Here is a 21024-nt window from a genome sequence, read left to right as displayed (position 1 = left end):
GAAAGTCCCTGCTTGCAGCTTCCTGAACAGGCCAGTGTTCCGAAAGATGCGTGCGTCATGCACCTTTCTGGACCAGCCTGCGTTAATGTCCGTGAAATGCCCATGGTGATCCACAAGCACCTGGAGAACCATTGAGAAATACCCCTTGCAATTAATGTACTCGGTGGCTTGGTGGTCTGGTGCCAGAATTGGAATATGCGTCCCATCTATTGCCCCTCCGCAGTTAGGGAAGCCCATTTCGGAGCAGGATGTGATTAATGGTCCTGCACACTTCTGTCAACATGTGTTCAGCGGTCGACTTTCCCACTCCGAACTGGCTAGTGACCAATCGGTAGCAGTCTGGAGTAGCCAGCTTCCACAGTGCAATCGCCACATGCTTCTCCAACGACAGGGCAGCTCTCATTCTTGTGTCCTTGTGCCGCAGGGCTGGGGCAAGCTCATCACACAGTCCCATGAATGTGGCTTTCCTCATCCAAAAGTTCTGCACCCACTGCTCGTCATCCCAGATGTGCATGACGATGTGATCCCACCACTCAGTGCTTGTTTCCTGAGCCCAAAAGTGGCGTTCCACTGTGGGCAGCACCTCTGTGAATGCCACAAGCAATCTCGTGTCGTAGCTACTACACGTGACGAGATCAATGTTGAACTCCTCTCTTGCCTTTGTAGTTTAAGGAATAACTCAACTGCCACTTGTGATGTGTTAGTGAGAGCGAGCAGCATATTGGTCAACAGTGCGGGATTCATTCCTGCAGACCGAAGAGGCAGAGCGCACAGTACATAAACCGTTGAAAGATGGTGCCAAATGCGGACGGAAGCACATGGATTGCTGGAATGTGAAACAATGCATCACAGGGCATCGGGACAGGACCCAGGATGCCCCACGACCCCCTCCGCCTTCCCACAACTCTTAGTGGCAGAAGAGGAAGAGATGCTCTGTGGGTTAGCTACCCAGAGTGCACCGCTCCGAATACCGCTGCAAGTGCCACAAGTATGAACACGCTATTGCACAGGCAGCTGACAGTGTGAACACACAACAGCGGTTTCCCTTCAGTGCTCTCTGAGCGCCACTGTAACTGCCAGAGATGTAACTCTGCCAGTATAGACATATCCTGAGTCACAGCTATATTGCAGCACTGCCTACCGGACCTCCATTGTGCTAGGTATTGTATAAACCCATTAGAGCAATGGTCCCCTGCCCCAAAGAGCTCACATCTAAAATCCCAATCCTGCAACCAGATCTACATCCACAGACCCCTCCGGAATCCCACCGAAGACCCCCATGTGGATCTAATTGAAGGATCGGGCCTAACAGACAAAAACAAAGGGGAGGGGAGAAAGAAGGGTTAAAACATTCCAGGCCAGTCACCAGGGTGATGACTGATAAATGCACATCTTATTTACCACATTCTTAAAGAAATTTTAAATACTATTTTTTACTCCAAACTTTCTCTTTTAAGTTTACATTTTTATCCTTATCCCCATTCAATGTTTTTATTTAACCCTGGCCTTCTTGAGTGTTAAAGTTTTAAAACACAGTATATTTAACTCTCTTTCCTCCTTCTTTCAGTGACAATCCTTACCTGCTTTAAAGTATTTTTCATTTATTTTAACCTTGGGCACCCACAGTTCGGCTGCAACATTACTTCCCTTTTTCACTCTTTCCCCCCTTCCCATTCTCCACCTGACCAGTGTTAGTGATAACAAGCACCCTTCCCTTTGCAATAGGGATAATTCCATTGATGGCATCAGCATCCTGCACCTACCTGCTTCTCCCAGCATAGTGGGGAGGAAGAACTCCCTGGAGCTCCTGTTGCACCTAACTGGGAAATTGAGGGAAGGTGTTCCAGTCTCTGCTCCCTGCTGGCTTCTAGGGAGTGTAGCAGGTGAAAGAAGCTTGGACTACTCAGTCACTACCCTGCCTTTGAGCTTCTCTTTTATTCCTCTCAAGGGGAAGGAGCATTTAAAGTTCATTGTAGGAGGAGGAAGTTGTCATAATTCATTATGGACATTACAGTATTGGTTAGAGATACGAACTGAGATTGGGCCCCCCTGCAGCGCTAGCACTGTACATACACACTGTCCCTGCCCCAATGATTGTCATCTCAATGGACCAGCCAGGCAAAGGGTGGGAAGGAAAACAGAAGCACAGAGAATTGACGTAACTAAGGTCACACCGCAGGTCTGTAGCACAGCCAGGAATAGAACTGAAGTCTCTTGCCTCCTACCATGCTGTCTTAGCCACTAGACCATGCTACTCCACTGAGGCTTTAGACTTCCTGCTCACTGTGACCAGGGACTCACACTTTCCTCTTCATTTGCAATTATTTGTGTGCTGCACTCAGGCTTCAGCTAGTGTTTCACAGTCATCCGTCTCCCTTGAGTACAATAAAGAAAGAACTTGGTCCTGTAGGGTCTATCTGTGTGTTCTTGAGCTATCGGCTGCAGAAATACATTAAATAATTCAAAGTGAGCTAGGGGAGACATCCTTGTGGGAAATCATTTATCTTAGTATATGACTGTTTAATGGAAATCTCAACAGGGAGAAATGTGCAGGTCTATTGGGAAAAAAAAAAGAACATATCTCTTTAACAGAAAACTCCCACTGGCTCTACCTGGTTGACTGATGAGCAAAGACAAAGAAAACTGTGATGTATTAAATATAGGTGGGCAGCATAGGGTCGAATGACGCATTGGTATGTAATGCTGGATTCACAGACTGGTAGAAACGTAACATCAGAGGTCAAATAGCCTCTTTAATTCTCCCTCTCTCTTCCTCATCTCCATTCTCATTTTCTTCCCTTAGGGCTTGTATCCTCTGTAAATGGATTAACTGGCAGGATGTGCAATCATAGGCATGATATATTATGTTGATGTGTGATAAACACATGTATCTCATAGCAGTGCAGTTTATCACATGCCTCTCCAGTTTATCACATGGCTATCACCTTTACATAAATACACTGCAATCTTTTAGCCAAGAGGAACATAATGTTAATGTTCCAGAGAGAGGATCTTTTTCATTTATAACATTAACACTTGCTGAAAGAGCCTTAAATTGAAGAAATGGTGTTTACTGGTGATATGAGCTGACCCTTTCAATTATATGAATCTTTGACAGAACAGACATCAAGTTTCAGCCACAGTTATCAAGCCCCACCATTTGAGCTAAAGGATAATGCCTTCACCTATGAATTAAATTGCAGGCTGCATAGTTGCTGGGACCAGCCACTAGAGGGATATACACCTACACAGTGTATATTATATTCACATTCATGTCAGTATCACGAAGCAATCTGATGTTTTCATTTCCAAAAAAATTTCAAAAGCCCAATTTTACACAATGCAATTAAAAAGATAAACACATTCCATTTCAATGGTTACATCGCTATTATTCCAATATGTTTTTCCCAGCTGTCAACCGCCTTAGGCCTGGTCCACACTAACCCCCCACTTCGGACTAAGGTACGCAAATTCAGCTACGTTAGTAACGTAGCTGAATTTGAAGTACCTTAGTCCGAACTTACCGCGGGTCCAGACGCTGCAGGCAGGCTCCCCCGTCGATGCCGCGTACTCCTCTCGCTGAGCTGGAGTACCGGCGTCGACGGCAAGCACTTCCAGGATCGATCCGGGATCGATTTATCGCGTCTAGACAAGACGTGATAAATCGATCCCAGAAGATAGATCGCTTACATCCGGACCAGGAAGTAAGTATAGACGTACCCATAGAGCCTGTCTTACAAATTTTACCATGGTAGATGCAAAATGAGGGAGACCCTAAAGCTATCTATCTCATTTTAAAATTCTTCTGGGAAGTTGATTGGTTTGTTTAAAAACCCTGTGTGAGTCATTTATATGATTACAAGAAATTAGTGATCTCTAAAGTGATATCTGTTTTAAAAACATGATAATATTACTTGTCTTTTTGTTGACATAAATTATATTAATGTCACAATATGTAAAGCAGTAATTTTCTTTTATGCTACCATGGCTTTCCTAATAGCAGTCCTTCCTAAACATATTCTTTCAATATGTTATGTTTTCAAGATGCACTTGGCAATGTGAAACTTGTCAGATTGAATGTATAGCCATCTCTATTTTTTAATGGCATGTTTAAAGGTTCTAGCATGAAAAAACAATTTACCTGTAGCAACAGAATGAATATCATATGCTGCTCACTTTCAGTATGAATTTTCAAATCATAAACATGCCTTGCAGTTTTCGGTACTTATGTCTCTGGAGAAGAAATTAGGAGTCTTCAGTTTGTAAGCTGTCATTTACTATGTTTGTACAACTCCAAGCAATTGGAGTCCAATCTGGTTGGCATCTAGGTGTTATCATAATATTAACACTGAATAAATAATAATGTTTATTTTTTTAAAAAGACCTGACAACCAATTTCCCTGACTTTTTCCTGCACTGTTAGACTAGGAGTCAGGAACCAGGGTTCAACTCCCATCTCTGTCACAGACTTGCTTTGGACTTTGGGCAAGTCACTTAATCTCTCTATGCCTCATTTTCCCAGTCTGTAACGTTGGAATTATCATACTTATTCGCCTAAGAAAAACACTTTGAGATTCTCAGATAACACTGCCATAAAAGTGCTAATACCAGAGAGTATTGTTCCCCAATGCAGATGCCTCAAGCCGCTTTTTAGAATGCCCCATGCTGCTCCACAGTGTGACGTAAGATAGGAGGGGCACAAAGAAAGGATCCATTCAGGTCAGACAATAAGCTTCAACCTTGAAATTATATCTACCTTAACTCTGGTGATGTAACAGGAAACAGGAAATGTCAATCCTGTCAGGTGGCTGATTCCATAATGCCCTGGAAAACTCCCATAAGCCCACACGTGCTTGCTTACCCATCTGAGGTAGTAACCTGGACACCTGATTGCAGTGTAGCTGTAGCTATGTCGGTCTCAGGATATTAGAGAGACAAGGTGGATGAGGTAATCCATGGTCCAATAAAAGATATTACCTTACCCACCTGGACACCTGATTGTCATTTGTAATATTGTAGAATACAGAGTTCAGCTGACCATGGATCTCCACATCTCCCCCAGATGGCCACCAGTGCCTGCATATTGTTAAGAGCTGTGGCAAAGCACAACACTACATATGTTGAGTGCTATCTACTGGCACTTTATCTATTAACTCATGATTTACATCTATAGAGAGCTCTCAGCCTCAAGCCAGCTGATAGTACACTTGTATGATGGATTTCTTCTGCAATACATAAAAGTGAGCATCTATTTTTTTCTTATAATGTAGGCCCAAATGACCAGTACAGAATCTCTGGGCCTTCACTTTCAGACAATGCACCCTCTCGCCATCCCCTTCCCTTGGTACCAGCTCTCTCTAGCTCTCCTTGCTACATGCAAGTGTAAAAGTATAATTAGCCAGGCCAAAAAAGAATGTGAAGACCAACTAGCAAAAGACACAAAAACTAACAGCAAAAAATAAAAAATTGAAACATCAGACGCAGGAAGCCTGCCAGACAACCAGTGCAGCCACTAGATGATGAAGGTGCTAAAGGACCATTCAAGGCAGACAAGGCCATTGCTACTCCTGGGGGAATTCTGCACCAAAAATTAAAAATTCTGCACACAATATTTTAAAATACTGAATATTTTATTAGTCAAAATAACACAATATAATCATGCCAGTGTCAATTATTTTGGTAATTTATTGTCAACAACTATGTCTGTAACAATATAGATAACAAAAAAGATTCAGGAAATGTTTTTTGACAAATAGATTCCTTACTAGGCATATTAATATAGAACTTTGAATAATAATTCATTTAAACTACAATACAGAAATGTATTTCCCCCACCCCTTAGAAGCAGTGCAAAGGCTTGGGGGAGTCAGGGGTAACGGAGGAGCTGAGGGAGAGGGAAGCAATTGCTAGGAAGAAGTGTGGGAGTGAACCTGGAGGGTTATTGGGGGAAGTATGAAACAGGTTCTTTGGGGGAGAAGGGATTGTTAGGGAGTTGGGGAGCCTCACCCATGCAGACCCTGGCTGATCCCTAGCCTCTTTCATTCAGTCAGGCACATCTGCCCCAGTCCCCATGTGGCCTTGCACCCCTACTCTCCCCTGTCCCCCATGTGTCCCTTCACCCTCACTCAGACAGGCATAGCTGCCCCATCTCCATGTATCTGTACACCCTCCTCATGTATCCCTACACCCCCATTCTTCCCATGTGGCCCTGCACCCCTACTCCCATTCAGCCCCTGGCTCAATGCTGTCACCCCACTAGCTCCTGTGCCCCAGTCCCAATCTGTTCCACCCACTAGCCTTTCTGAACCCCAGCCTGTGTGACCCCACCCAGCAGCCCTGTGTGCCCCAATCTGTTCTCCCCCAGCCCCCATAGCCTGTGCCTCCTCACCTGGCCCTGCAGGCAGGGGGCTGTGAGGAAGGCAACCTCTCCCTCTCTGCAGCTGGCTGCTCCAGCCCATGAGCCCACTGCCCCTCTCTTCTGACACAACCTGGTGGGCAAAAGATGTAATTACAGCTTCCCTTTGCCTCCACATCAGAATCAATTATTCTGATGGGGGTGGAATCTGTGGGGGACATTAATGCTGTGCTTGTGCAGTGGTGCAGAATTCCCACAGGAGTACATTGTGGAGAAGCTAAATGAATTCTCTGCATCAGTCTTCACTGCAGAGGAAGTGAGGGAGATTCCCACACCTGAGCCATTCTTTTTACGTGACGAATCTGAGGAACTGTCCCAGACAGAGGTTTTGGAACAAATTGATAAATTAAGCAGTAATAAGTCTCCAGGACCAGATGGCATTCACCCAAGAATTCTGAAGGAACTCCAGTATGAAATTGCAGAGCTAACTGTGGCATGTAACCTATTGCTTAAATCAGCCTCTGTACCAGATGACTGCAGGATAGCTAATGTAACACCGATTTTTTTAAAATGCTCCAGGGAAGATCCTAGCAATTACAGGCCCTTAACTCTAATGTCAGTACCAGGCAAATTGGTTGAAACTATAGTAAAGAACAGAATTATCAGACATATAGATGATACGTTGGAGAAGAGTCAACATGACTTTTGTAAAGGGAAATCATGCCTCACCAACCTATCAGAATTCTTTGAAGGTGTCAACAAGCATGTGGACAAGGGTGGTCCAGTTGATATAATGTATCTGGACTTTCAGAAAGTCTTTGACAAGGTTCAACACCAAAGGCTCTTAAACAAAGTAAGCGGTAGTGGGAGAAGAGGGAAGGTCCTCTCATCGATAGATATATGGTTAAAACATAGGAAACAAAGGGTAGGAATAAATGGTCTGTTTTCACCATGGAAAGCGGTAAATAGCAGGGTCCCCACAAGGATCTGAACTGGGACCAGTGCTGTTCAATATATTCATAAATGATGTGGAAAAGGAGATAAATACTAAGGTGACCCAGTTTGTAGCTGATACTAACGTATTCAAGATAGTTAAGACCAGAGCAGACTGTGAAGAGTTACAAAGGGATTTCATAAAACTGGGTGACCAGGCAACAAAATGGCAATTGAAATTCAATATTGATAAATGGAAAGTAATGCATACTGGAAAACATAATCCCAACTATACATACAAAATGATGGGGTCTAAATTAGCTGTTACCACTCAAGAAAGAGATCTTGGAGGCATCATGGATAGTTCTCTGAAAACATTCGCTCAGTGTGCAGTGGCAGTCAAAAAAAGCAAATAGATTGTTATGAACCATTAGGAAAGGGATAGATAATAAGACAGAAAATATCATAATGCCACTATATAAATGCATAGTATGCCCACACCTTGAATACTACATGCAGTTCTGGTCACCCCATCTCTATAAAGATACACTAGAACAGGAAAAGGTACAGAGAAGGGCAACAAAAATTAGTAGGGGCATGGAACAGCTTCCATATGAGAGATTAAAAGACTAGGACTGTTCATCTTAGAAAAGAGATGACTAAGGGGAGATATGATAGAGGTTTATAAGATCATGAATGGTGAGGAGAAACTGAATAAGTGTTATTTACCCCTTCACATAACACAAGAATCAGGGGGTCACCCATTCAAATTGATAGGCAGCAGGTTTAAAACAAACATAAGGAAGTACTTGAGTGATCCATCCTATCGTCCAGTCCCAGCTTCTGGCAGTCAGAGTTTTAGGGACACCCAGAACATGGGGTTGCATCCTACGTTCCCTCTAAGGTGCGTACCTGCGCGGTCGCACAGGTCACCAAGAGCTGTGCACTAAATGAGCAGAGCCGTGCAGGCGTTCACACTGCACTCAGGGGTGTGGCCACAGGTGGGCCTAGAAGATGGCAGTGGGGTGAGGTGGGGGCAGTGGGGTCAGGTGGGGGTGGTGATGGGGAAGCTTGGGGCTGCGGTGGGGCGAGATGCCTCTCCCTCCCAACCCTGGAGCTGCTGTGGCGGGGAGAGACGCTCTCCCCCAGCCCAGGTGCTGCTGCAGGGAGAGAGGGCTGGGGGGAGTAATCTATCCTCACAGCAGCTCCAGGGCAGCCTGCACCCCAAACCCTTCATCCCTGGCCCCACCTCAGAGCCCACACCCCCAGCCAAGCCCTCCCCAACCCTCTGCCCCAGCCCTGAGACCCTTCCCGCATCCTGAACCCTTCATCCCCGGCCCCACCCCACAGCCCTCACCTCCCACACCCTAACCCTCTGCCCCAACCCTGAGACCTCTCCCTCACTCGGCCCCACCCCCGCCAGACATCACCTCCATATTGGTTCACATAACAAAATTCATTCCGCACATTAATGGGAAAAATTAGAGGGAACATTGGTTGCATCTCTGACCATCTTGGTTTACAGCCATTGTTGGGCCTATCCTCCAGGAACTTATCTAATCCTTTTTTGAATCGTTATACTTTTGGCCTTCATAATATCCCATGGCAATGAGTGCCACAGGTTGACTGTACACTGTGTGAAGTACTTCCTTTTGTTTGTTTTAAAACTTTGCCACCTCACTGTTTATCCCTTTTTCCAGACATTTACGAATATCTTGAACAGCACTGGTCCCAGTACAGATTCTTGGCATTCAAACTCCTTAGCTGGCCTAGAAGATGCCATCCTAATTGTTTAAGGAGTGTCATGGCATAAAACTAGGATCAGCTATATAATGGTGTGACTGTTAAAAAAAAATTAGAAATCAGATTCAGTCTCCTGCCGTCAGTGGTTTTGTGTGTATAGCTTTGTTCAAATTTTCCTCTCATTTCCTGCATCCTTTCTATAGTTCAGCACATTTTTGTTTTACAACCTTCCCACCCCTTTTCCATAAACGTGTTTTTTGTCTTTCTTGAGGGGTTGTTATTACATTTTAGTGCTCTTAAGTATTGCCTGAGAGAGTTATGAAGACATTTACAATTAAATTTCAATGAAATCCTTACTTGGTTGAATCATTAGTCGGACTTATTTACATGATGGAGCGGTTCAGTTTTATTTCTTTTTTAGGACTCCCTCCCAACCCCCAGTTCTGTTGTTCAGGAGTGATGATCCAGATGGGAGGATATTAGGGTTGCTATGGTACATACTCAAAACCACTTTTCCCCAGACACACGTAGAAATAACTGGGAAATAATCACTGGAATGTTACACACACTGAAAACACATTTTTTATTTTACTCAAAGATTCCTTCGCCTCATTTACATCATTGATTTATTTCAAGAAAATAAAGACATCTTGGGAAAAGTAAAGAGTTTCTTTGCATTTTCAACCCTTGTGCTTGCCTGTCTTGATGTTCTCCTTTCCTTTTGCTTAGCTGTTACTTCACAAGGGCCACCATTTTAAAAATAGGTGCAAGATGCACACCAACAGGGTTACTGCATATCTGGTGAGTTTCTATATGTGCAACATGCATGCGTTTTTGCGGGTATACCACTACTTCTCTGTTTGAAAGTTGGCCCACAATGTATCCTACACTCATCAGTACGTAGACATTAGCATATCCTATTAGGTTCTGCTTCCAGTATTGGCCAATATCAGATGATACGGAAGACAAACAATAATAACGCACCTGGTTAGTTCAGTGCCATACATAAAGTGGGTGAAAGCGTGGGTTTTATCTGAGCCCAGCAGGTGATAAGCTTATGCTCTGAAGTTAATTAAAGTTGTCAACATCTCAAGCCCTATATCTACAAATGTTTACGGTCACAAAATTATACCTTCCTTTTAACAATCCAGTAACAGAATTTGCTTGATAATGGGCTGCTGTAATGAATTCCACAGACTGCTGATCCACTCCGTAATTACAAGTCTCTCTAGAAAAACTGTCTTCATTACTGAAACCTTTGAGATTACCTATTTTTTGGAAAGTTATGTGCTGAAATTTTTCCAGAGACATGCCTTCTGAAGGGACACCGACAATCGTATTCTAAGAGGCATCATTGCCTCACAGAGCAATAATAATACGACCATCTTTCATTTAAGGCATGACACTCTTCCAGCAATCAAACCTAGCATCCAACAGATCCTATTCACTACAGCTATCAACAAAGGATTTAGGAAATAGTTTGTAATGGATCCTAAATGTTTCTCCCAATCAATATAGTCTGGTTGTATTTTTCCATTGGGCAGATATTCCCACTACTTTACTGCAGAAGCACTTTTATTTCTAAATTAAGCTGCACTGATCTAATTTAGTATTTAGAGATAACCTTAATGCTCCAGATCTTAGTCCTTTACTTACATCACTAATTATCACAATCAGCCTGGATGGCAGCACACAATGTTTTTTTCCTGTTCTGAACCATTTCCCTTTTAATGATTAAAACTAACTTTCTGCACTATCCAAGCAGTTTCTGAAGTGCCAACGCAGGTTTTATTTGCATGTAAATAAAATCTCTGTTTTGTAATGCAAGGCTGGTATAGTGAACCAGTAGACTGGATTTTACAAGAAATCACCTCTTCCCTTCCCAACAAATAGCATCTGGTTGTGACAATTTTAAATTTGTCAGACTGTGACTTTATTAGGAACACAGGAAGCATAACTATAGCCAGCTGTTAAGATCAAAGCATTAAATCACAGTCTTAATTAGCCCTCTGTACATACCACTAAAATGCAATGCGGCACTGTTATAAATTAGAGTGATTACTATAAAAAGGCCAGTATTTGTTAACAGATAACACAGTTATTCCTAGTTGAATAGTAGGGAAGCTGTGGTACCGTAGGTAGCATGTTACGGTAAATGTGGACACATACTGATTTTAAATGGCAACCACTTTATCACAGGCATTCACCAGCTATAGAGAAAGCCTTTGACTTTTGTAACTTCTTAATATGCCATCAATATATTATATACATTTCTATTTATGCTACTTCAGGTACAAGAGTATTGATGCTGAAGACATATGGGAAAATAGTACTTTTCAATGTCAGAATTGAAATATACATAGACTGCTGAAAAACCAAGTCCTTTTGAAGAAGTAGTTTCTGTAATAATTGTCAATTTTACTTATAATTGCTTGTTTTCTCAAGCAAAGTAAATCCATTTTTAAATAAATAAATTAGAATTTTAAAAAATGAATATATGACATTTCAATGCATTGCTATGTACATATGGTTTTAATGGAAATAGCTTCAATTGTCATGCTTGCTTGCAGGAACAACATGTTCAATGGACATGATTAGCTGTGGCACTGAAATAAGGACACTATTGGAACTAATTTATGCCCCTATCCTGAAAATACGTACATATCTGCTTTGCTTCACTACTGTGAGTAGCCTCCATTGAAATCAATGAAGTGATTGTAGTTTCAAGTTAGGCATGTGTGTGTTTGTATGACCAAGGCCTTAGAATGGGTCTTTCCCAGTGAAAATGAAGACACACATTACATCCAGACTGTGCCAGCATCAGACTTTTTAAACATATGTTTCCAAAACTGATAAAATATATGTTGTTAGAAAACCCATACACTTACAGCCTGTACTCTTAATATAGTAAATTAGAAAACATGATATACAGTGTTCGCATGCTGAAGTTTATATCCCAATGTCAGTTGGAATAATGGTACAATTTCATCCTACCTGTAAATTGGTCTTATTATAGGACCAACAGTACCAATACAGATGCCAAACCATTGTGATGGCCCATACTCCTCTGAGAAGCTCATGACACAACCCTGTAGAATTCTACTGCTGGACTTGCATACGACAGAAACTTGACACCAAAAGAAGTTTCAGGAGAAATCTAGGCAAGAGAAGGGAACTCTAGGAAGGAGAGAAGGATGTAAATTGGTGGATTCATGCCTTTGAGAAGATCAATTTACAGATAGAATAAACTTGTCACATTTCCAGGCAGACTGCATCTACCAGTCTGAATTCTGGACACTGGGAAAAGGCAAGCTGTAGACAATTTTTCCTTCTCAGTGGAACCATCAGTCAGACCAGAGTTTGGAGGGTGATGCTCCATAAGTCCTTACATTACCTTGCAACCAAAGGCTACCTCAGCAGAGGGGTGGAAAAGCTACCTCAATGTCTGATGAAGGAGTATACCAAGGACCAGCTGGGGGCTTTCAAGATTTCTGATTATGACTCTGTTCTGAGCCACCCATAAAGTAGCTATATATCAAATAGCATTCACATAAGGAAAGATAACCCAGTGGTCAGGGCATTCGTCTAGGTTTTAGGAGAGCTAGGTTCAAGTCCCTGTTGTGCTGAAGACTTCCTGTGGGGCCTTGTACAAACCAGTTAGGACTAGATTTTTAAAGTTATTTAGGTGCCTAACTCCACTGATTTCAAGTTAGTTGTTTAGGCACTTTCCTGCTAGGTTCCTATCTGCATCTTTAGTCTCTCTGGGCCTCAGTTCCCCATCTGTAAATACAGATAACAATACTTCCCTACCTCAGAAGGTTGTTGTGAGGATAAATACATTAAAGATTGTGAGGTAATGAGATATTACAGTAATGGAGACACATAAATATAGATAGATGAGAGGACTAGGACCCAAGAAAGGCAATACTACGTTTTTGTTAAGGTGGAAGGGGGAATTGCCCTTTGGGCACAAAGAGAGGAGGAGGTCTGAGGGAAACTTCATTAAGGAAGAATTTAATCAGCGAAGAGAATTGTACTAATGGAGAGAGTTGCGAGCTCACTGAGTCTATGAGTCATGGTAACTGCCACCAAAAGTAAAGTTTGGATTTAGCCTTCAACATCATAGCTTATGAAGTGAGAAAAATGCAATATTAACCACATCAGCTTAAAGGAAAGAAACATACTTTTGCTTGTTGTCCTCTTCAATTTGATAAAGTATCTAGCAAACCCCATTACTAGATTGTTTTTCCTTTTTAGGGAGATGCCATTGATTTCCACAGCATCTGGAATACAGAATCCTATTTCACCCTTAAATTTTCTTTTTAAAAGGGTCTTTCCTGGATTTTTCCTTTTTAATGTTCAGAATCATAAGGACACTGGTAATTAGTTTTAATATTTATTCTAATGGAATAGTTTGGCAGTATGAGCAGAGGAAGACAAGGAGGAAAAAGAAATTTCACTCTCCTCAGGAGGATGAAGAGGAAAAGTGAGAACGAGATCTCAATGCGGGCTTTAGTCTTCTCTTGCTTTTGGCTATTTTCCTGTGTGGTTTGGGGTTTGTTTGTTTGGTTTGAGTTTTTTTGCTTTGCTTTGCTGAGGCAAAGAAACTGGCTCACGATGGTCCAAATCTAAGGGGAAGGTGACTCAATCTCAGGGAACCATAGGAGGGAGATCAGAGAAGATTGCTGAAAGCGGGGGGGAGGAGGTAAAAAAAGACAAAGCAAGTGGGGAAAAGCTCCCTCCAATGAACATATCCATATAGAAGAAAATTTGGGATCTATACACCATAAAGACTGGGTCTGGGTTGGAAGGTCTTGGAATAGGAAGGGGAGTGCTTGAGAAGAGATAGTATTAGATGGGGGAGGGTTGCGAGCCCTCAAGACTGAGGGGCTTTCACAGATTCCCTGCCTTTGCTAGCTTTCTTTGGCTGACTCCTCCTCCATCTTGTTAAATGTCAGCATGAGCAGGGGATCTTTGGTGGTACTGGGCAAGCAAAACATTCTGGCCCCCTGCAGACTCATTGCTTCAGGTTCTTGGATTAGACCACTCTAGGTCTCTGAATCCACAGAACTGGAAAGTGTAGAGCTGCAGAGACTGGGCCCTGGAAACAGGGGAAGAAAAGAAAAGACAAGAATAGCTAAAAGGGAAGGGAAAGGACAAGGTGAAAGCCCCGAGGAGGAGCACTGAGATGCTTCCTAAACATCTCAATTGAGGCAGATGATTGGAATCCATGGCTGAGTGTCTCCTTTTGTCCTGTGCAAGACCAATGGTAAAATTCTTCAGTGATTCCTTCATAGTGTAGTATATTAGCATTCCCTTCCATAACTGCATAGTCCAGGGCCAGGACTGCGTGCAATGACATTAGGCAGTATAGGCTGTGTTTAGTCAGCCTAGGACCTAGAGAGCCAGAGAGAATGACAAGAACCTGTCCTTGTAGCAGCAGAAATAAGAATTCCTTTTACATTAATCACTAGTGCGTCCTGTCTCTTCTGTACCATAAAGCTGTTACACACAATTTCATAAAGGTGATCAGACAACCCGGTAGTCTGAAATCCAGACTGGCAGATTCACTGCACCTAAAAATGTCACTTCAAGCTTATTCTTACATTAAAATATCAAGTAAATTAAGAGAATTGCAATATCTGATATTGCAAGTTAGAAGCTGTGTTTTCCAATAGTTTCTTGTCAAAGAATTAATACATTTACAGAGAGAAAATTATTACTTACACACAATTACCACACAAGGCCTCCGGAATACTGGGGCTCTTTAGGGCCCTGACTCAGGAAGGCACTTACACACATGCTTAAACCCATCCGTGTTCAGGAAAGCACTTGAGCCCATGCTTTACTTCTTTCCTGAAAAGGGATGCTTTCCTTAATCAGGGCCAAGACACAAATGTACAGAATATCAATTAAATATAATTATTGGCATAGTTTAAAGGTCTGAGAGTTCTGATTAGTAGTTGAATTACACAGCAACCTTTAATTCAGTAAGTATTAAACATAAGCCAGTTCAACTTGATCATAAATATTGAAGGCGCAATTCTTCTCTCCGGCCACTTACCAGATCTCAATTCTGACATTTTATTCCTGCTGCAGAACGCTTTGTTAGAACGGACACATGATGCAACACCTTTCATTTTCCTGGCAGTCCCATCAGTTTAAACTTTCAACTTAAAAAAATATTCTAGTCCTTATGGGTACCAAAATATCCTTCTGATTATGAAACAATACAACATTGTTTTACTGTATCTACAGACAAAAATACTGAAACAATAGCTCTGAGTGTGCCCCCTTCATATCAATGAGCTATTAAATCAAAGCTAATATTAATAAACATTTTAAATGTCAATATTGTTAACTACCATATGTGAGCTGTTGGACAATTTTACCAGAAACAGACAACAAATGGTGCTTGTTGATTTTGGTTGGATAACAAATAACTCAGGGATACAAAAGATATATTAGGTCAGACTCATTCCCTGGACCAGATTTTTCCCGACAGAATTTTTTTTTTTTTTTTTACTTTATCCAGTCAGGTTTTAAATAACTCAAAAACTGAAGATTTTTCCACTTCCCTTGGGAGACTTTCCCATAGAATAATAGGAACTATTTTCCTGATTTTAATTTTTATTTAATTTCATCCCATTATTCATACTTGTAGACTAGCCAAGTAAAACACCAGGGAAGGGGGGCATAAGCCACCAAGAGAAGGTGGCAAGAGGAAGGAGGCCAGCAACAGACACCAGAAGATTCAAAAGATGATTAAGCAGAGGAGGGAGGAGGAGGGAAATTGTTATGTTGAGAGGAGGAAAACAATCAGAGAAGGGGCTAAGGAGAGCTTAAAAAAGTCCCACAACTTTTTCCCCTCCTGCAGCACATGAGAATACTGGAAGCCACATGAGTGATGTGGAGAAAGTGGATAAGGAAAAGTTATTTACTTATTCCCATAATACAAGAACTAGGGGTCACCAAATGAAATTAATAGGCAGCAGGTTTAAAACAAATACAAGGAAGTTCTTCTTCACGCAGCGCATGGTCAACTTGTGGAACTCCTTACCTGAGGAGGTTGTGAAGGCTTGGACTATAACAGCATTTAAAAGAGAACTGGATAAATTCATGGTGGTTAAGTCCATTAATGGCTATTAGCCAGGATGGGAAAGGAATGGTGTCCCTAGCCTCTGTTTGTCAGAGGATGGAGATGGATGGCAGGAGAGAGATCACTTGATCATTGCCTGTTAGGTCCACTCCCTCTGGGGCACCTGGCATTGGCCACTGTCAGCAGACAGGATACTGGGCTAGATGGACCTTTGGTCTGACCCGGTATGGCCGTTCTTATGTTATGTTCTTATGTAAGCCAGAACCACCAGTGTGGATCTGAGAGGAGAAATCTGATCTTCAAAAAACACTGAGTAACTATTCTCCACACTCCACCTCATAAAAGAGAGCCAGAGTTCCCACAGAAATTGCTCACCCTCCCGGACTTTTTTTTCCCAGAGAAGGAAAAAAGAGACTCCTCAGCAGCACATAGCAAAATATTACAACAGTCTTGCACAGCTGCCATTACCAGCCATGACATCCTTCCCTTCTCTCAAGAACCAATGTAGAAACATAGGAATTGCATACCATAATAGACCAATGGTCCACTCTGCTGCTCTGTCTCTGAGAAAGACCAAGGAAGGATGTTTCCTAATACTTAACACCATAAACTAGCTAATTAGCTAACTAATTTTGTGAGTAAGACTGCAAGGATTTTTAGTCCCTCATACATACTTAGGTGTTCACATGATAAGCCAAATCACAGAGGTTTGAGTTGACCTTGTAATATAGAACCCCACTGCTGAAAGAAGAGGGGTTCAAATTTTTCTCTACCTGGATCAACTCACCACTATTTATATTGAATACAAGTGGCTTGCATCATATTTAATATAACCTAAAGCTAAAGGATATATTCCTTTATATTTTGTTTATTTATCATTTCTGTCACTAACAGTAACTGGTATAAAGGCTCGATCTAGAAGTTAAGTGCAGGGTGTGTACGTACATATACATATTACCAAAACAAGGTGCCATAAACACAAAACTTCTGGCAGCTACCATAAAAATAAGTACAGAAAACACTCTGTAATCATTACTGATGTTAACTGCAAAAGCAAACACTTTTAATCTATAAAAGAGAAACAGTCTGTAACATAAAGGCCCAGTTCAGTGTTTAAAAAAAAAAGACACGTGTAGACCTATCCAGTGCCCACTGAAGTCAGTGGAAAGACTCAGTCACTTCAGTGGGAGCTGGACCAGGCCTTGGAATTCCAGAACTTTCCCAGATTCTCATAATCTAAAAAAGGTCAAGCAACAATAACAACAAGCTATGGGCCCAGTTGATTTAGGAAAGGAAAAAACAAAGAGGACTCGATTAACGAGAAGGGGTTTCATGTGTCGTCATCTACAACTCCCTTCCTGCGCTGGCTCCGAAAGTGGCGCTCGATATTTATTGTCACTTCCCTCTGCAGGTTTCTGCTGTTGGTTTTTCCAGCTGTTCTGATCCAGGGGTGCTGAAGAACTTGTTGAGCTGTGTAGCGCTTTTGAGGATCTATCACCAACAGCCTGGTTATCAGATCTTTCGCTGCTATTTCATGCCAAAAAAATAGGAGAAGGGGAAAAAAAGTACAGTGTGATGATGTTGATGGCCTGATGTCCAGTTACAACCAAATAAAACGTTATCTCCATTTTCTTACTACTTTTGCCATAACAATATGTATGACTATCACTGAGTCAGTGCAATGACTGGAATCAGAATTTAATGCCACGAGGTTGTTATGCTTATAAAAAGCACACGAGATTTTTTTTTTTATAGGGGAAAAGGCAACACGCTGCATTTATTGAGAATACAGCAGTTAGCATATACTTTTTAGTCATACACACACACACACACACACACACCCCACGCACACAGTCTCGCCAGTTGACGTTTATAGTTATTAGTTTAGAATTTGGATTAATTTAGTGGCCAGCCAGATTGGTTGCAGAGGGGAGCCGGGCTCTGTTGGTTGCGATTTGATGCTTTTGGAGTTGCTGGCAAGACGAACCCAAAGCCCCATGGCAAAGCACTTTGTTATTATAGTTGAGTTTTTGTTGTTGTTGTTGAAGTTTATGGATTTTGCTGTGATAGTTTATGACCGGTTACTTTTTAGTGGGTGGCAAAGAGTCCTGTGGCACCTTATAGACTAACAGACGTATTGGAACATGAGCTTTCGTGGGTGAATACCCAATGATGGCTCAAAACACCTTCGGGGGGGTTATTTTGTTTGGTTTTGATTTAATTAATTATTTTGTTTTACCTGAGGGTTGTTAATTTGCCCCTTTTTAACTATGGATGCGCATTGATGGTTTTTTGGCGTTTCTGAGTTTTTTTAGGGTTGGTGGGTTTTTTGGGCCATTTGGCTTTAATAATGGCCTTTACATTTTTTTTTTATGCATACATTTTTTATTTACACAAACAGTTTTTTGCAGAGACCTTTAAAAGGTAACAAATAGCAGTGTTTTATGTTGAACAAAAAAGGCATTGTAAATTGGACCTTACTAAATTCTGTAACTATTTTTTCCACATTGGGGCCCGGGCCTCCAAAATTCCTCTCATTTAATTAACAGACACAGACAAGATTCTGTCTGTTACTTGCAAGGCATAAATAAAAAGAAAATGGCTAATACTAGTATTTATTTATTTTATTACCTTAATTCTTACTATAAAACATACACTGTATAGAGCCAAAACATACACCAATTATATAGCACAGTACCCATGGTACAACATAATCCCCCTTTTGACCCCTTGAGAACAATTTTTGAGTTGGTCATATTTTATATACCGTATTTACTCGTTCATTAGCCCGTTCGTTTATAAGCCGACCCCCCAAGATGGTTAGGTAAAAATAGCAAAAACTGTATGACCCTTTCATAAGCCGACCCTATATTTCAGGGGTTGGCAAACTTTGGCTCCCGGCCGTCAGGGATAAGCTGCTGGCGGGTCGGGACGTTTTGTTTACTTGGAGCGTCTGCAGGCATGGAGCCCCTCCGCTCCCTGTGGCTGCGGTTCGCCGTTCCCAGCCAATGGGAGCTGTGGGAAGTGGGGCTTCCCGCAGCTCCCATTGGCTGAGAACGGTGAACCGCGGCCACAGGGAGCGGAGGGGCTCCATGCCTGCAGACGCTCCAAGTAAACAAAACGACAATGTATTGGATATTCAATTCAATGATTCCATAGAGTTTAAAATCATCAAATTTTGGTGTAGACCCGTTTATAAGCCGACCCCCACTCTTTGATGCGTCACTTTTTTACCAAAAATATTCAGCTTATGAACAAGTATATACGGTAATTGTTTTATAGCAACTTATTGGGAGAGAATTTGAGCATGTGGTTGTAATTTGACAAACATTATTTTTATTTAGCAACACATACAAAACATTTTAATTAGGCAAATACAGGATAGTACCAATACAATTAACAATGGATGAAGCATGATTGATAATATACCTTTGGAAGTGGGAGACCAGTCTGTAAAAACATTATACCAATGATATGCAGTAAGGTTTTTTTTTTAGAATTAGCAATTTTAATTATATTTTTATTTGCATGTGTTATTTGGAGAATTTGCTTTTTTATATTTTTTTGAGTTTATTGTAAAAACTGAGTGACTTTTGCTTTTAGAAGCAAATGATTAGCTAATTTTTGCCAATTCAAACCGAGGGAAATGGAGAAGTTAACTAAGGGGGCGATTACGGTACTTTGGGCTTTTTTTAGCTTAGGAAGGTAATAAGTGTGATTATTAATGTATAAAATGTCTGCATTGCATTTACACTTATTTACTGGTGGCTAGCTAATGCTGTTATTTTTTTTAAATATTGTTTTTTAGGATACAATACATACACATTGTTTATTATATACAACACGGGTTATATTTTATAGTTTATTTTAGATGCATGTGCCTAGCGATATATTTTTACTGCATGGTTTTGTGGTGGCAGGCAGGGAGAGGCATACCCATTTGCGAGGGTTTTATTTTGTACACTGATTTATAATGCGAGGTAACCAGAAAGATTTTATGGTCAATTTTGGTAGTGGTCTGGTTTTGATTTAATTAATTATTTTGTGTTTTAAGGATGCTAGCCTTCACCTCAGGGTCGTTAATCTGTCCCTTCTCAACCATGGATGCGAGTTGATGGTTCTCTGGCATCTTTGAATTTTTTCAGTTTTTTTACTTCTCCTCCCTTGGCCATCTGGCTTCAACAATGGCCTTCACACCTTATCTTTCCCTGATGCATACATTCCTCATTCATACAAACCATTCTTTGCAGAGACCTTCAAAAGATAACAAATAGCAGTGTTTTATGTTGAACGAGAAAGACATTGTAAATTAGACCTTACTAAATTTTGTAACTATTTTTTTCCACATTGGGGCCTGGGCCTCCAAATTCCTCTAATTTAATTAACATAAACACAGATAAAAATTCTATTACTTGCAAAACATAAATTTAAAAAAATGGCTAATACTAGTATTCACTATTCTATTTATTTATTTTATTACCTTAATTCTTACTATAAAACATACACTATATATAGCCAAAACATAACCAACTATATAGCACAGAACCCATAGTACAACAAGGTGACATATCCCTAATGTGTCTTTTGGCATCACCATTGTCCCCCATGAGAAGCCAGGAGGGCAGAGACAAAGGGCAAATTTCCAAGATAGACGATTTAATCTGTAAGGCACCAGAGGAGGACAAGCGATTGAGGGAGCTTTTGGCTGCCAGGTTTGGTTACTTGGTGCCAGGCCTGTGGAAGAACAAAGTTCTATGTGCATGCTTAAGACTAAAGGCACTGCTGAACAAGGGTTTTCAAAAGAGATACTGCAGACAGATAAAGTACTAAACTGGATGAGGAATCCCATTGACTTCAATGGGGCCATGGTGTCTCCCTTGGACATTATCCTTGT

The 21024-nt window shown here is 41.4% G+C and overlaps 1 protein-coding gene across 1 annotated transcript in view; it reads right to left on the bottom strand.

Moving 5' to 3' along the window:
• Positions 1-17460: 17460 nt before the first annotated feature.
• DCLK3 (doublecortin like kinase 3) overlaps positions 17461-21024 on the bottom strand; it is a 42729-nt gene continuing 39165 nt past the window's right edge. The window contains exon 5 of the mRNA XM_065399625.1: positions 17461-17657. Coding sequence (XP_065255697.1) covers positions 17461-17657 — 197 coding nt within the window. The remainder of the gene's footprint in view (positions 17658-21024) is intronic.

The sequence above is a fragment of the Emys orbicularis genome, chromosome 2, assembly GCF_028017835.1.
Source record: "Emys orbicularis isolate rEmyOrb1 chromosome 2, rEmyOrb1.hap1, whole genome shotgun sequence".
In the NCBI taxonomy this organism is placed as follows: Eukaryota; Metazoa; Chordata; order Testudines; family Emydidae; genus Emys; species Emys orbicularis.
This window is presented reverse-complemented; position numbering and strand designations above follow the sequence as displayed.